The sequence below is a fragment of the Eptatretus burgeri genome, chromosome 9 (genome assembly GCF_056783735.1).
Source record: "Eptatretus burgeri isolate ZD-2024b chromosome 9, Ebu_testis_v1, whole genome shotgun sequence".
In the NCBI taxonomy this organism is placed as follows: Eukaryota; Metazoa; Chordata; class Myxini; order Myxiniformes; family Myxinidae; genus Eptatretus; species Eptatretus burgeri.
This window is the reverse complement of record NC_140969.1, coordinates 75,811,019-75,830,208: the sequence shown is the minus strand read 5'-3', so window position 1 is coordinate 75,830,208 and position 19,190 is coordinate 75,811,019. Positions and strand designations below refer to the sequence as shown.

The following is a 19,190-nucleotide window of genomic DNA, read 5'->3' as shown; positions in this document are numbered from 1 at the left end:
TGATGGCGGTTGAGACATGGTTGGCTCAAAATAAAGATAGAACAGAAAAACGGCTATCTTGAAGGCTCGAAGCCCGAATGAATCACATTTATTCCCTCTAAACAACGGGTTTGGGGCTAACTACACATATACTTACAGAGATATCTCACCTACGGGACCTGAATGGTGGTTTGCGAATTTCCTCAACCACAACAATACATATGCATACATATATGATTGACCTCTTCTACGCTCCTCTCGCCAAAGTAGCTGCATAAAATAACCCAAGAAGACTTGCGCAAGTTAAGTGCTAACGCTGTTTCGAACCCTTCTCAGAGTTCCTCAGCAACTATAAAGATGTTCACTTATAGTAAACACACGACAATCCCAATGCAAGACAATACCCTCAGCTACCGGACTGGTTTCGTCACTTATTGGCAAATCATCAGTGATACCTAAATAGCAATGCATACCAATGAGGCTCTCAAGCATGTACCACGTGCAAACGTCAAAAGCAGTCAATATATATATATATATATATATATATATATATATATATATATATATATATATATATATATATATATATACATATATATGTGTAAAGAAAGACCCACCCACATCTCTCACCTGTGAATGGAGGGAATAGCCAATCAGGTCTCACCAAATCGAATACACCCAGGTGTGGCTCAGATTATATAAATGATTGACCCCTCCCATGCTCCTCCAACCAAAGTAGCTGCACAAAGCAACCCAAGAAGACTTACACAAGGTAAGTGCAAATGCCACTTGGGTGGTCAGAAGCCAAAGGGTGGAGAGAGAGGATGATGCGGTGAAGAAAATGGAGTTAGCAGGTGAAATGGTGGAGAAGTCGGAGTCAGCAAGCAGGTTGGTGAAAAAGGGCGGAGCCAGCAGGCGAATTGGGAAGAAGGGCAGGTGGAGAAGTCGGAGTCAGCAATGGGGTCGGTGAAGAGGGGTGGTGCCAGCAGGCGAATGGGTAGGCTGGCAATCCCAGGCCAGGACGAGTAGATATGAATGAGCAAACAGGAGTGGTGAGCAAGAATGATGAGCAGGAACGATGAGTAGGAACGACGGGCAAGAATGACATACCAGCGGCTCTGCGATCCGTCCTTTTTGACCCCGTGGTGTAGAGCAGGGGCGACGACCCAAAGCGATATGTCCTCACCAGAATCGGGCGCTCTGGTTTGGCCCGATCCGTGATGGCAGGAAGCGGCTCCACTCCACTTTCAGTAAGATGGCTCCAAGCTGCAGAATCATCTCATTCCGAACCCCATGATATGAAGCGTCTTGCACTGAACCCCATGATATGAATCGCCTTGCACCGAATCCCGTGATATGAAGCGCTTTGCACCGAACCCCGTGTCGTGCCCCAGCGATCCGCAGTTGGCGCTGGCCAATATGACTGCTCCGTGGTGCGCCATGCGGATCAAGCGATCCGGTCGCACAGCATGCCTCTGCCTGGTAACAGCTACATTGAGGCAGAGGTCCGCGAGCATGTCTGATGTCTGCGGGAGACATCTGTGGCCATTGTGGGGAGCGAAGACGGACGGTAAGACGTTATTGTCACCCCATGTGCAGAGCCGACCAAAGACGTGTTATTTGTGCCTTGTTATGTACGATGATAGAGTATCATGGCTGCGCACAAGTCCGCCATTGCACACGTGGTCAGCGCGCAGGTCTGCCAACCATCGAGCATGCCCCATACAGTGCGTGCGGGTCCACCATTAACCATGTGGCCATTTAACAAAGACATTGTCGTGTGCACGGTGCCAGCCATTATCTGTGTCAGGGAATTGAGGGAAAAGTTTGGATAGAATTATTAGATGGAGATTCGGATTGAAAAGGGGACAAATGTATTTATAAGTGGAGATTTGGATTGAAGAAGAGTGTGCCGAGTGTGTACTGTATGTTGTTATCATTTGGTGTGTTGTTTATGCCTCTGATCACCTGATTAGTGGGTGGGGGGAGGGGGGTCGTCACTGTGGGGCATGCGCTCCGTGCAGTGCTGGCATTTATTGTTGGCTTTACTGCTGCCATTGGTCTTATGTGAGGACGCATTCTTACGCGTACGGCACGGCTGTGGTTTGTAAACAATGGGTGTCCGAGCAGAGTGCCTGCCAGCCTCACGATGACCCTTGGCTTGGATTTACCTCAGCAATAGCGAAAAAGAAAGAGTAGGAATGAAGTTCAGAGGTTTAATCATTCCTAACTATTAAATTTACACAACGCACTGTCCCGTTCGACCCACTAGACAAGAACGAAGGGACTATCCGAACGTACATTAATGACATAACTGACTGCGGACCACTGCATGTTTGCTGCTGTTGGTGTTGTAGTGATGCTGTTTCCATACCCACAATATATATATATATATATATATATATATATATATATATATATATATATATATATATATATATATATATATATATATATATATATGTGTGTGTGTGTGTGTGTGTGTGTGTGTGTGTGTGTAGCCTGGTGTTGGCGCAGTGGTTAGGGCAGCGGCTTGGGATCCAAAAGGTCCTGAGTTCAAGCCCGTTGGGACACTGAATTAATACACCAGGGGGTTGACTCAGCCTGTCATCCTTCCGAGGTCGGCGAAATGAGTAGCAGTGTACTGGGCCAGTGTATACCCCGGTTAAAATACGTGTACCAAATCCCTGTGTTGTAAGAGGCAACCAGGGTTGCGTCAGGAAGGGCATCCTGCGTAAAACATGTGCCAAATCACTATGCGGATCATACGGATGATCCGATGTGGCGACCCCGAATAGGAGCAGCCGAAAGAAGAATATATATATATATATATATATATATATATATATATATATATATATATATATATATATATATATATATGTCGAGATCAGGGTCTGCAATCAAGCAATGACTACACCAATCGTCGTAGAGAAGAGCTTTTAATACGCATCAAAAGTGTACACGAGAGTAGAAAGGCACAGAATACCTACAGTATACCAGCTCAGTCAAACTCTGGCCTGCAAGCAGTTTGGTTTACTTTATATATATACTTTTCCTGCTCATCTGTTTTCATGATTTCCCCAACTTCCATCAGCTTTATATTTCCTTTCTAAGATATCGTTTTCTTTGAAAATAACAGCACCCCAGCAAATATTATCTCCTGGCCTGACAAAGCATTTATCTTTTCACAAGCAAGATGATCTGTTATTGATCAGGCAGATCTTTATCGCAATATATATATATATAGAGATATATATATATATATATATATATATATATATATATAGAGATATATATATATATATATAGAGATATATATATATATATATATATATATATATATATATATATATATATATATATATATATATAGAGATATATATATATATATATATATATATATATATATATATATATATATATATATATATATATATATATAGAGATATATATATATATATATATATATATATATAGAGATATATATATATATATATATATATATATATATATATATATAGAGATATATATATATATATATATATATATATATATATATATATATATATATATATATATATATATATATATATATATATATAGAGATATATATATAGAGATATATATATATATAGAGATATATATATATATATATATAGAGATATATATATATATATATATATATATATATATATATATATATATATATATATATATATATATATATATATATATATATAGATATATATATATATATATAGAGATAGAGATATATATAGAGATATATATATATAGAGATATATATATATATATAGAGATATATATATATATATATAGAGATATATATATATATATATAGAGATATATATATATATATATATATATATATATATATATATATATATAGAGATATATATATATATATATATATATATATATATATAGAGATATATTTTATATATATATATATATATATATATATAGAGATATATTTATATATATAGAGATATATATATATATATATATATAGAGATATATATATATATATATATATATATATATATATATATATATATAGAGATATATATATATATATATATATATATATATATATATATATATATATATAGAGATATATATATATATATATATATATATATATATATATATATATATATATATATATATATATATATATATATATATATATATATATATATATATATATATATATATCCGACTTGCTTTGATTACCAACAGTCAAAAACTGTAGCTTACTGAGAGCATTTTAAATGCTTTGGCTTCCTCAATTAAATGCTACATTCAATTAAGAAAAGGTAATCCCACTAAATATGGCTGCTCTCATCTTGGGAGCTGTTCAACAGCTCCACATTTGCCCCTCTGTTACTTAGAAACATAGTGTAAAAGGAACACCACAATTATAATAATTTTTTGAGATGGAATCTTGATGGAGCGGCAAGGTGGTAAAAGGGAGTCTCCTCCAGAAGTGGCACACTTTTATGAGTAGCTCTAAGTGGGCTATAACATCACGAAAGCTCCGCCTGCACTTTCTAGCTTCATAGAAAAGCCCCCCCCTCTACCATCCTGACCAGCCCACCAATACCCCACCCCTATATAGAATAATGGATACATTTCAACAATTATAACTTGAATATACGTCATGAGGAAGCAAAAATTACCTTTCAAAAACAACTCACACAAAAATTATTTCACACACACAAAAGATACATATATTTCCAACTAACTATGGTTCTTTATGATCAAGAATATAATTTTTATAAACAAGTCAGAATTAGCAAACAAGAATATAATTTTTATACACAACAAGTAAGAATCTATATATCGTGTTCTTTATGAACCAACAAAAAGAATATCAGCAAACAAGAATATAATTTTTATAAACAACAAGTAAGAATCTATATATCGTGTTCTTTATGAACCAACAAAAAGAATATAATTTTATACACTGCAAGCCAGAGTGAAAGAAAAATTTTAAAGAAAAGTCCCAAAATTTTCCAACAAGGCAATGTTTAGATAACATTTCTTTCCATCTTCGTCATTGGTACAAGCAATTCGAGACACTCATCCAATGTGAGTTTAAGCAGAGTGTTTACTCCCGAAAGCACTAGTGTCTGTACTTTCATATTTCCCCCCAAAAAAATAATACCACCATCACGGTGTCTCGACTAAATTTTAAACTAGGTTCTTCATTTTCTGGGTTTTCTGGGTTTTCAGAGATAGTTGGTCCAGGGGAACTTCATGCACCACCATTGTGTCACTGTGGTAAATTTTCTCACACACACACACACACACACACACACACACACACACACACACACACACACACACACACCATTACTTTTCTGCCATGATGACAATAACACTGAATATCATAAGGCCAACGATCAATATGTGGAATATCCATGTTCCCCCTTCACCAAACACTTCCATTACCCATGATCTGAACCCTTCTTCCTTAAAATAGTCATGGTACTCTGCAGTTACCTTCCTTAGGTATTCCGCTAGGTCAAAGAAATATACCATTTAATGATTTCTGGGATTCTGCAAGATTATTTATTCGTATCCTTATCTCTATCCTTGTCCCAGTTATCCCTTCATGTAACAATATGCCTTGTTCCAGGCGTACAATACCTTTGTCCCCTTCATCCCGTGGCACACGAGATGCATAATTGTATATCAGGGCCCGATAAGTGTTTTCCCACATACGCCTTCCTAATGCAATTGATCCCAATGTTTACCTTTTTTTTTTTCTTCCCTGTGCACTCTGTCACAACCCATTCCTTGTTTCCCCTACCATTGACCTACCAAACATTCCGATCTCTATGACATTCCCAAAATGTCCTCACTATCTGTTATTGTCCATATTATCACAATTATACACATGCTAATCAAACACTGCCACATCTGTCATAAACCTCCAGAAACATTCTTTCTCTTTTCGATTTCCTGTATCCTTTTGCAATGAGATGCGTGAATCCATGATTGGCTTACCTTTTCTTGACAGCTCCTTGGGTAACCAATAATACCTGAAAAAGTCCAGTCCACTGCATCTTTAGGACGTTCCTCCATTCGAACACTCTGTTGTCAAACTCTTTCACAATATTTATTCGCATCACAAGAGTTAATATTCATTTATACATGTCCATATATTTTACAGACATTCTACCAATAATTATGTACTGTTTGGCCTCGCACTTACAGTGGTGACCGGGATCCCAGAGCCCTGAGCTCAAGTTTCATTTACCACTAAACGAACCCCAGAGGGCTAACTCAGCCTGTCACTCCTTTAAGACTGGCAAAAAAAATGAACATCAGTACACTGGTAATAGGGACACCGCATCAGCAGCACAGTTATGCTCCAACCAGTGATGCAACCAACAGCCCAAAGGCAGCACACACCACAAACATTTGATAACACATAGCTGCTTCCAAAACTTTCGATTTTACAAATTTTCGATTTTCTCCCACCTCTGCAAGTTCTTGAATGTACCATATTCTCAGCACCTCCTTCTACATCATCCCCCTTTTTGCTAGTGCAGCTCATTTTTATGAGCCAAAACGAGCAAACCTTTTGGGTAACCACTTTGTTGTGGGGGCTGGGTATCAGCAGCAAGCACGACCGCTAGAGGCAGCAGTAGAGTCAGTTCCACCGACCGCACCCTTCTTTCCCATTCATAAGTTGGTCGTCATCAGAGAGCGTACATAGCCCCACGGTCTACCATTATGACAATACAATGCACAGAGAACCTTCCCAGGTACGGTGGCTGCTATGATATGAAAAACGCGTTTTTAAAATACCAACCGATGCTGACGTCAGAAGACAACAAATTCAGATCTCAACGTAAACAAAGATGTGAATTCTGCCTGCCCGAAGCGACCCATGGGTTCACACGACTACCTTCACCACAGATGCATGTGCTCACCTGCACCCACCATTTGCTCACCCACTGACACAGACGATCCTGATGGTGTAATTAACCGAATCGCCCCTTGGCGTCCTGGTGTTGCAGACTCCCTTTGCAGACCCCTGTCTCCCGCATTGCCCTGAGGGCCAATCATGCCATCATGACCACTTGGGCCTGGAGGTCCGATAGGACCTGAACCACCAACAGTTCCACTGCCTCCCGCTTCTCCAGGCGGTCCAGACAACCCAGTGGCTCCCTGGGCACCATCATGAAGCCCATAAGAAGCACATAAGGGCAGAGTCATAAAATAAATGGAAATTTATACACAAGCACCCATACAGGTGCTGCTTAAGGACTGGCCCCCACCAGACACACCCCCCCCCAAAAAAGGGACCCCGTTGGGTCGTTATTGATACTCCCCCCTCGGAGGGAAGGTGAGCTGGAGGTGAGAAGCTTCCTTGGATCTTCCTGCCTCGTGCAATCCTTGACAATCTGGCTCGATGGTACTTGAACCTGCAACTCGATACCGCTGCAAGCACCAGGTAGTTAGGTAGCGTTGATTGCCAAATAACTCCCCCACAGGCGCTCGGCACGTATGCTCATCGGAAAGGCCAATGGTGGAAGGTAGCCAGGGAGGATGTCGTTGTTGTAGTTTTTTTTCTTCATATGTGCTCAATATATTACTATCGATTTAACTATTCTTGACTAGCCTACTTTGCGACATTAAATATCCTCTTATTTCCACAGTTCCCCTACATTGTGTCCTCTGTACAGTATACACATATCAGGAATATGCTTTCACCCTCGGCTAGATTGCATACCGCAATTAGCACAGAATCACTTTCCAAGATGTTATTCTCAGTGTACACTACATACCCTGACAGTTATGTCCAGTATCGGACATCTTTCGATTACCACATTTTACTCCAGCAGTGAGTCAACCAACACTGCCTAATGAGATATCATCCATTCATCCATTTGGACCACACTTCTGCAAAGCATTTGGTGCTGCCCAAAATAAAATAAAATAAAATATTTTCCTCTGTTCCCGGCTGAGTTGTGTATGTAATTATGTCCACAGCCACAGTTGCGATTTTAACTCATTCTTCATTCAAACATGTCATGGTAATTGTTTTTAAAATCTGCCAAATTCTCAATTTTCCTTTACATGAGCCTAAAGTAAATCCCAACACACACTCCGCACCTCACTTGCACAATTTGCATTTCCTCTTTCAAACCGTCAGAGCACAATGTCTATTGTTTGTGGCTCTTGGCGACTCCTGACTCTCAGTATCCCTGGTTCCTGAGGTTGACTCAGCATGTCATTCCACCCAGGTCGGTGAGATTATTTATTCCAATGTGTGTATCGGTGGAGGGACACTGCATAATTTGCACGAACACGTCCTTGTGACAATTGATACTCATCTGTCGCCACGTACTGTACACAACTGACGACTTGAGTCCCGACCCATTCCAATCCTGACAGCAGCTGTGCCCCTGCACGTTCGAGCAGCAGTTTTGTAGCTTAATGTTCAGGGTTCCTGCAATAACTTGCCAACTCTTCGCAAAAAGCATCGTGGGATCTTTAATGTTCACGAACCGATGTTAGCAGATCTCGCAGTGCATGTGAAACACCAGGATGGCAGTTTAGAGCTGCGTTGAGATTTGAATCGAGGCTGCACAGCTCAAAGGGCAGCCATACCTCCACACTCTTCGGAGATGCAGGGGGCTGTAGGGGGTTGGCACATTGTAGAATTTACTCAGGGTCCAGCACACAATGGTCTTGTCAATTTGCACATGTGTACTTGCAAACTTACAAGGCCAGGATGAACTGCTTCGAAAATTTACACAGCACCCTCGGCACGGCTGATTTCAATGCGGCCCAGATGTTGACCACACTCGTGCTTCGTACTCCATCTCGCACACCGGACAGCCCTCCCTCCTTCGAGGGCTCCACACACGGCTTACTTTGTACATTCAACCACAGATGCCAACCACAATTGATTGTAAAACCGAGCTCCTCACAATAATGATGCAACCAACCGTGTTGATAATTTTCGTGCCTCACTCGGTTAAAAAATTAAAAAAAATTCTTTTCCAAAGCTTCTCCCCGTATTCAGGCAAACTTCACGCAGCCCGACTCTCCCAAGCAAAAATCGCGCACAGCCCGCACATCACAGCAGGGCACCAACACATTCAGCACGATAACCGCTTTTATGGTCAATTTTAATCCAAATAATTTATCCTGACAGATAGAGGCTCATATAAGGACAACAAACATGCTCCTCTGTCCACTTTCGTACAAAAAACTTGATCGCGCCAGGCAGAGGATTAATGCTCCGTGACGAGGTCCGCAATGGACGCGTGTTCAAAGACCACTAGTCATTTCCCCCAAAAACATTTCTGCAGCTTGCCTAATGTCTTTGTCCTGGTTCTTGGATGTCATTGTTTCATTCACCGACGAGTGAAGACACAGCACGCCTCTGGGCACAGCATGTGCACTTCGACACAGCTCGCCCCCACCTTTTATCCTACCCCTCCTTCCTTCGCACATTGGTCCCGCGTCTCTCCCCATCTCCATATCCACAACAAACTGCGTACGCGTTCGACCCACACATCAAAACGTATACAAATCAATTTAAACACATTTCAGAACTATTTGACTCTATATTAAATTACCTTTTATTTATTTCCAACCGCGATTAAATAATTCTCAATTCAATTCGTGTTGTATGGACTCCTGGACTTGGAGATCACAATCAAGGCTTTCTTTGGCACATCTGCCACAAATTTTCCCGTTGACTCGTTTTTGAGTCGTTAAAAAACTCTCAAAGAGGAACACGACCCCCACCTTTACCATTCAGGCAAGGCGCACACATTCCTCCACTTCACAATGGGGCATCCTTCCCTCTGTGGGTTATCATTCTCACAATGGGGCATCCTTCCCTCTGTGGGTTATCATTCCCTCCCACCTTCCATTTCCACGCATCGTTTTCACGAGCAGCCGAGCTTCGTCCGCTGTTCTTTCAGCACCTCGCTTTAAATTTCCAAATATTATCACATCAGAACTAATCTCAATTCCTGTTCTTTTAATGGATATTTTACCGATTTTGAGTTTGCTGCACTGTAACCTTCCCTTCCGCCTGCGTTTTTCCGCCACCTCCTCACCGGGAAGGCAAAAGTCGTGGCCAGCGACCTCGTACCTTCCAGGTTTGGACAGAACCTCGACGGATTAAGGAAACCCTCAGATGGGTTACCTGGTATTCTCTCTTGATTTCCCCGCTCTGTGCACTGCATTTGCATGGGTGGGGCAAGGTGTTTTCTCAACTTATTCTTTTAATCTTAACACTTACAACTTTTCTTTTTATTTTTCCAACATTATTTATTTGTCATGCTTCTTCCCTACACATCTTACAAGCTTCAAGTTTGGTTTGGGCTCATTCACAAATGCATATCTTAACGAATCTTATTCTAGGAATGCATATGGGTACTTTTATATTCATTAATAGCATGATTCTAGTTGATCACATGACCTAGGTCCATAATTTCCGTTACAGCTTTATTTTCCCACTTTCCCTGAATCATTTCTAGAGTATTCTTGGACTGGTCAGTGTTTTGCCTGGGGTGGTCTCGGGTTGGGTTGGGTGTCTTTCACACCTTTCCACGAACCCTCACACTCCCTTGCACACCTTCCACGTCCTCAATCTCCCACAGAAATACCTTGTCTCTTGGAGATTTCTCAGATTACCCTCCCAGGGTTTGTACCTTGCAATCTCCCCTTTAGACATTGTTCTCCAGGGATTTCTTAGATGAGCCTGTAAGCATCACCTGCAACCCCCCCTGCGAACACTTAACCCCCTGGGGTACCCTTCTTTTTGATGCGCACAAAGCTCCCTCTTTTCTCGTTCTTTTAAGATAAGTACAGATCACAAAGAGCAGCGAACCTGTATGTCCCGGTGCGAGAAAAAGAGGCAGTTCTCACCTTATCTTTAAGCCGGCCGGCTGCTGTCCTCTTTTTGTCTCACCAAGCAAGAAGTTCCCCTCTTTTGCTCTGTTTTTACCCCTTGCCAACTACGCCAAAATGTTGAGATCAGGGTCTGCAATCAAGCAATGACTACACCAATCATCGGAGAGAAGAGCTTTTAATACGCATCAAAAGTGTACACGAGAGTAGAAAGGCACAGAATACCTACAGTATACCAGCTCAGTCAAACTCTGGCCTGCAAGCAGTTTGGTTTACTTTATATATACTTTTCCTGCTCATCTGTTTTCATGATTTCCCCAACTTCCATCAGCTTTATATTTCCTTTCTAAGATATCGTTTTCTTTGAAAATAACAACACCCCAGCAAATATTCTCTCCTGGCCTGACAAAGCATTTATCTTTTCACAAGCAAGAAGATCTGTTATTGATCAGGCAGATCTTTATCACAATATATATATATATATATATATATATATATATATATATATATATATATATATATATATATATATATATATATATATATATATATATATATATATATATATATATTATCGTCTCATTCTACTGCAAGATGTTCCCTTTTGAACTATACCAAAACAGTGCTGATTTATGATTGGGCTTCTCCGAGCCCAAGGCTCAAAGAATGTTGTTACAAGGGCCAACAAGAAAGCCAGTTGTTCAGCTGCACGACAAAGAGAGAGAGAGAGAGAGAGAGAGAGAGAGAGAGAGAGAGAGAGAGAGAGAGAGAGAGAGAGAGAGAGAGAGAGAGAGAGAGAGAGAGAGAGAGAGAGAGAGAAAGAGAGATATATATATATATATATATATATATATATATATATCCGACTTGCTTTGATTACCAACAGTCAAAAACTGTAGCTTACTGAGAGCATTTTAAATGCTTTGGCTTCCTCAATGAAATGCTACATTCAATTAAGAAAAGGTAATCCTACTAAAAATGGCTGCTCTCATCTTGGGAGCTGTTCAACAGCTCCATATATATATATATATATATATATATATATATATATATATATATATATATATATATATATATATATATATATATATATATATATATATATATATATATGTTACACACATACAACGAGTCCTCTTAATTTGAATGGTCACCATGAAACGTGAAACCCTGTGCTACATCAGCACATTCTTCAAAGGTTCTGAGTGGAGATTTGAACACAGGCTGAACAGCTCAGAGTAGTGTGTATTTGCCATTCTCGAGTCGGTGTTACATAATCCAAGTTGAGTTAAGAAACATTAAATGGAATGTAAATGACAGGCATACCCTTTACTTTTAGGAAGGATGTACATATACAGCAAAGGGGTAATTGAATGACTTGTATGAGAGATTGAAACAAGTTACATGCAATGGAATATTCGAATCATTGTACATTTCTGTCGGTCACATTTTATTTTTCTGTGTCTAACATTCTTTGCACGTTTCCATTCCCTGTCTGACTTTAGTGCGTACAAAATGCCAACTTACTTCATTGTGCTGTTTCTTCTCATTTGTGAGTTTGCATTGCATTATCCCATGGAATTACAGTGTGGACACATTAATGGAATGTATGCCTCCCAGTGTGAAAGAATACGTTGTTGCTGAATTTCCACCTTCCACGAAAAATGCATACATTGCTGAAAATTTTGAGCTTTAATATTTGAAATTACATTTCACAATCGGTTTAAAAACAACCAGTCATTTGCAAAATCTGAGAGGAGTATTTACATAATGGTTAAACGAGTGCAATTGAAGATAGTGAAAAATTATTAATAATAATAAATATGGCATCATAACTTATTCCCTGATATCTCTCATATCTTAAACAATACCGATGATAGTGTTTGCATGAACCAATTGTTGTCCTTCATCTTAAGTTTCATGACCATTTCATCCTGGAACTTCTGTCTTGGACAAATGACGTGCATGACTGTGCACATGCAGTTCACTTTATAGATGTCGCTCAACCTAAAGGGATTGGTTTATTATCTTGTTCTTTCTTGCCTTTGCCCTGCTAGATATTGGAACCATGTTTCCTTTCAATTGCTTCTAGCCCATTGTAATGATGCCCTGTTCAAGCTCATTATTGACCCTTTCACAGCTTTCTTCTATTTCTTCGAAAAGCCTTCCCCGAAAGCATAGGACATAGGCCATCGGGCATCGTGGAAGGTTTATTGCTGTTGCAGGGTTTGTTTCTGCAATTTACACCAGCAATTTTAATGGTACCATAGTTTCTTCGGCTCCGAGGAGAACTAAACCACCATTTAGAAGAAATTTTTTTTTCCTTTGCTCACAAACTTACAATTTCCAAGCTTTCTAAATTCCCGAGCTGCATCTCAGAGCCGACTTGGACTATAGGAATTAAATTTTGCCTTGATAATGTGAATACAAAATATGTGTGGGTGACATAAATTGTTTTGCACTTTACCTAATTTTAGGGTCATAACCTAATTATAGATATTTTAACATGTTTCAACAAAACTCGACCAAGGTTTGCTGATCGGAATGAAATTGCTCTCTCTCGATAGCTGAGAGCAAGTCACATCTACTCTTCATTTACATCATTCCCCTCTGGGTTAGAAAGAGGTCAAGGTCTTACACCCACCGGTATATGAAACCACTATTTCGGTGTTTCTCCCTTTATTTTTTGCCAATGTCCAAGGATATTCAGAATGAAATTTTGCATCAATAATTGGAATAAAAAGTATGCGGGGTTGACATGATGGTTTTGACCTTAATCTGTTTTTACAATCATTACATAATTATATTCATTTTAACATTTTCCACCAAAACTCAATGAAGGTTTGTCCGTCCAGAACAAAATTGTCTTCCATAGATGGCCTAGAGAAAGTCACATTTGCACTTAAGTTACATCATAGGGGTCGAAAGGGTCTTTGGTGGGGGATGGGGGGGGTTGCCCCCCAAAAGAGGTATTTATTTTTTTCTCAGAATCCACATACCTGATTTCAATAAAAATTGACCACAACCTTTATCACCCATGATGTACTAAAGTTTGTTCTTGCTATTTAAAAAATCATGGTCTCAGGGAGTGTATTGGGGGTGGGTGGGGGGTTGCCCCCCAAAATAGGTGTTTGTTTGGTAGTGTTTGTTCATTGGTACATTTTGTTGATTCCGTCCCATGTTGACTTTCTTCTCAGTATCATTCTTCTTCCAGGTGAGCGTTCAAAGGTATTACCACGATTCTTTTGAACGTCATGACCCAATCAGAGTCGTTTTTTCCTTCTTCACGAAAACTCCACTTAGGTTTGGCCGATCAAAACAAAATTGCCCTCCTAAGATAGCCTAGAACAAGTTGCATTTAGTTTCATTTATATCACACCCCTCCCCATTAAAGGTCAAGGTCAAATGGTACTCTGAAAAATATAACGTGATCTTTGTCGTCGCTCAGTTTTGCCAACACAGAATCTCAAAGACTGCTTGCCCTTCCTTCCAAAATATTCTTGCATCATAATAGTGTACCTGCACAGAAGTTGTGCACCTAATATTTAATTCCTGTTCTTGACCTTTGTTTTTCGGATTGTGACTGAATGAACAAAAACACCTTTTTGATCATAACTTCAGTAATTTTCCTCCGATTTTCATGGTATTGAGTTTTTTTGAATACATTGTATATGGGGACACATTTTCATGTTTGACACACTATCCCTAAATGTTGAAGGTCAAGGACATGGGGTGGTCCAAAAATAATAACATGGGCCATCATTGGATCATGGGCCAAGAGTGGTTCTCACCCATCCGGGGATGTTTACCCTTGGCAATCGCTTTGTGATTGCAGATGTTAAGTTTTTATTTGTCTTCATCTTCTTCTTTTATATGCAGCACCTAACTCCGATATGTCATTTTCTGAGGGTGTGGGTGACTATGCCTCTGATGCAAAAAACAAACAACAATGCCAACATTCCCAACACTCTGCCCACACATGCACAATACCAGTGTCACATTAAATTACATCAGTTTTATTCTGTGCAGATGTTGATCCCATATCTTCCATGTGATCAGTAGGATGTGCGTACTTCATTTATTTGTTGTGTGCATTATTTATGCATCTTTACTTTTAATTCACAAATGGTACTTCATATTGTTCTTTTATTCTTCATTTGTATTGCATGCATGGACTGGGTCTAGATTTGAAATGTGATGTGTGCTTGTTCTGTTGAATTCCTTGCTGTGCATTTTTATGTGGAACAACTCTGATGCCAGTTTTCTATTTTCAGTTAGACAGGATGCATAACACACTGATGTGAAATTAACTCAGACTTGTGTGATTTTGTATTTTCCCACTTTTGCAATCCTGCACATACAAGTTTGGTCAAACCCATCAGTTGGATTTCAAAAAACCGTTAGTTGGTACCCCTTGTTTATATTAGTTTTTTTTATTTTCTCTGCTGACAGAATGATTGCTTCAAAAATGATGTTTTATTGCTTTTTGTAAAATTTGGTCTTTGATTATGTCAAATGACTTACAATCTGTCATCATTTACTTCCATTTACTTACAAATTACATCAACAATATTGTAGTTTTTTTTTGGTTCTTTTTGAAAACATTTTCTGTGTTCTTTCATTTGTTAAAAAACTGGCATTATTATTGTGTAATTAAATTGTTAAACAGTACACTTTGTATTTGACAGGTCATGACAAACCATTACAGAAGAGGAGTGTGTTAGCAGAATTGAAAAAAGATCAACCAACAGAGGAGAAAAAACAGAATGAGACTGAAGATGGGATAAAAATGGAAATGGAAAAACTTATGAAGAAGGTAAATGGGGTTGAAACAAGAGAAGGCATGAACAATTCAAGATCACGCACACTTCCACGAAGAGAAACATACTCGGTGAAAGCAGAAGTTGATGGTACAGCCGCCTTGCCATGCAAGCTCACCATTAATTCAGATATTTTTTGGAAATTTCAAGAAAAGGTAAGAGAAAATGCACAACATTAATAATAAAAAAAGATATGAAATAAAAAATACATAACTTGATGAGATGAAGCAAATCTAATGATATCTTGCTGATAATATATAAATTAATTGTTAATTCATTTTTGGAGGGAAGCATCACAACAAAGCTATTGGTAATAAATAGTGTGATATAGGAACACAACAGCCACAAGCCATGGTGGGAAAGACCAGGATGGAAAGTGATTCAAAAGTGAGATAATTAAACATCCCCAAAAGCCAACTTTTTCCCATGCACCAGTTTATCCCATTCCATCTGCAGCTGTCCTATCCATCTTCTTGGCCCTGGTGCACTAAATCCTATAGTGAGGAGGCTGCAGTCAAGCAGCTTGCAGTCTCACTGTAGAAAACTAACCCAACTGAGGATAACTTTAGTTAATTCTGTAACGCTCACAACTGTAAGGCTGTGTACATCCTGAGGCATGCCAGAAAACACCATTTTGCAAATCTCCAGACTGAGGTCTCCAACCAGCCTCCTTCCTCCAATGCTATGGTGGCACGTTTTCAAGTCAGTCGCTGGTGTATGGCACCCCTGCATCTGTTCCCTCAACTGAACCGACATTATTGCAGACTCCACATGAGATATGGCAGAATGTTAAAACCGACTGTGTTTACCTCCAAATCTCATGTACCAAAACCATCACACTCTGTCCTCATCTTACTCCCCGCTCAGCGCGCGCGCGCACACACACACACACACACACACACACACACACACACACACACACACACACACACACACACACACACACACACACACACACACACACACACACACACACACACACACACACACACACACACACACACACACACACACACACACACACACACTGTCTCCAGGACTTTGTATCCCTCTTAACCGGAAAAAATAGAGGAAGTTCTGTCCAACTTTGACCTTGATTCTGTAATCGGCCCAGATGGCATCATTGCCCATGTTCTTAAATCCTGCTCTGTCATTCTTGCTTCCCCTTTGACAGCCGTATTCATTCTGCCCTCTTTTGGCTGACTCACATCAGCTTTGAAGTTGGTAAGCATAACTTTAATCTCCAAGAAGAGTTCAAAAACAGATCCAATCAACAACAAGCGAGTGAGCTTGCTTCCAATTACAAGCACATTCATGGAATTCATCATTGCTGTTGATCTTTATCTGTCTGTTTTCCAGTCAAGTCTATCTGTTTTCCAACAGCCGAATCTCTGTCCATGAGTTTGGATTCCAGCCGGTCACTCATCCTGCACATGCTGATGCTCCTCTCCCAGCAATACTTGGGTTCCCTAAATCTCAAATGAGAGGTTGGGACCATCTCCTTGGATATATCTACCGAATACCATATGGTCTGACAACCTGATTTGCTTGCCAAGCTCTCTGCCTGTTGCATACAAATCTGCCCTCATTCTTGGATATCTGACATCCTCCACTCATGCAGATATGCAGTCAAAGTGTTGCCATCAACAGAACCCTTTCCTCCCCTCTCTAAGTGGAGGCTAAGTTTCCCCAAGACAGTGTTTTGGGTCCATTCTTGTTCCTCATCTCTATAAATGATCTCTCTGAGGATCTGTAAAACCTTCTCCTCTTTTTTTGCAGATAACTCCACACTGTGTCATGCAGTTTGCCATCCCAATGATAATCAAACTTCAGTTGTGTCACTCTCTGCTGATCTGGAATTCATTAGATGTTGGTGTAATAAATGGAACATGTCCTCCCATAATGGAAAATCTCATGGTCTCCCACCTGTCACTCTGGAAGGATGGTCAAACTAATCAATCAATCTATTTCCATGGACAGCCACTGGAAGAGGTTCAGTCTTTTAAACGTCTAGGCAACACCATGAGCCATGACGTCTCCTGGGCCAATGACATAGCAATGCTGGACATCAAAGCCAGATAGAGATCGACCATCCTCCATCAATACAAGCTTGTCTTTTGAAAATCAGATACCCACAGTCAGCAAAGGCCTTTTAGTGCAGGCAAAATAAGGTTTGCCTTGGAACAAATTGCAACAGGTTTTTTTTTCGACAATGCATTTATATGGGGTTCCCAGAACACCATACTAAAAGTCCGAAGAAATCTCTGTTGCAGAAATATGTATAATTTGCATAAATCCAAGATGGCCACCAAATATCAGCATTTCACGACATCTTTGCTTTGATGTGATATGTCTCATATGAGAAACCAAACTAACACTTGTATTGTGTTTTTAGATACATTGAATGTGGATTACAGAGGACAACTTCTCAACCATGCTGAAATTATTTTCAATGCTTGTAATATTGCATATTACTCCTGTTATTTGTTTTTTTTTGAAGTCAAATTTACAAATTATTCCCTCTTTAAGGTCGTAGACACACATATGATTTTTCATTAAATTTAAATGTTCTACCTTTATGAAAAGGCTAAGGGAAGGTTAGATAAAGATAAAGAAAAGGATAAAGCAAAACCCCCAAAAAGGAAAGAAAAAATAACAACAAAATATCCAAGACACAGGAAGTAGCAAAGTCAGGTGAAATGCGATGGAAGTCATGTGAAATCTTCCTCAAGCATGGAAGACGTAGAAATTGACATTCCTCTGAAAGATGGGTAGACCAGAGGAGAATGGGAAGCATGTTAAAGATAGTGTATTCCAAAGCAAGACAGCATGAGGGATAAAACTATCTGCATAGCCTTTCGTTCTGCACTTTGGATCAGATATCGTGCACAGGTATGCAAAGATATCAAACTGAGTTTTGCATCCAAACACTCGTACAGAAGGAACCAAGTTAGAAATATTGTCAGGGTACCGGGGTCTGGGGTTATCACTAGGGAGCTCCTCGGACCTTTACCTGACCTCTGGCCATAGAAAACTGAAGTCCGACAGGTTGCTAGGTAACCGTGGCTGGCGATATAAGAACCGCCAATCCTCGCAGAATTTTGGCTCCTTGGTTACACATTACCTTACTGTTGGCGCTGCAGCCCTAATTTGGGGTCATGCCCTCAACAGCCCCTGTCTATTTATCATGTGCAGCCAAGCGAACCATGGATGGCTGTTGACTAATCACAGAGCCAATCAGTGGGGCAAAACTTCCCATCTCTTCAACTTACACACTATATGGGACCAATGGAGGAAGGACAAAAGCGAGCAGGCTGGGAATGTTTCACAGTTCAACCAACACACTTATTCAACAAGCACTACAAGGTTTATTCAATCAGCAATGGCAGGTATTTACGGTAGCAAATATAAGCATGTATTTACAATAGATGGAGAGAAATCACAATGAAAAGGCACAAGAGAACAGTCATTATTCTT

The 19,190-nt window shown here is 39.7% G+C and overlaps 1 protein-coding gene across 2 annotated transcripts in view; it reads left to right on the top strand.

Annotated features, from left to right (window-relative positions):
- LOC147020381 (uncharacterized) overlaps window positions 1–19,190 on the top strand; it is a 37,248-nt gene that overhangs the window by 4,303 nt on the left and 13,755 nt on the right. For both annotated transcript variants that reach the window (XM_085895704.1, XM_085895705.1), the window contains exons 2-3: window positions 12,399–12,445; window positions 15,582–15,868. In XM_085895704.1, coding sequence (XP_085751830.1) covers window positions 12,399–12,445; window positions 15,582–15,868 — 334 coding nt within the window. The remainder of the gene's footprint in view (window positions 1–12,398; window positions 12,446–15,581; window positions 15,869–19,190) is intronic.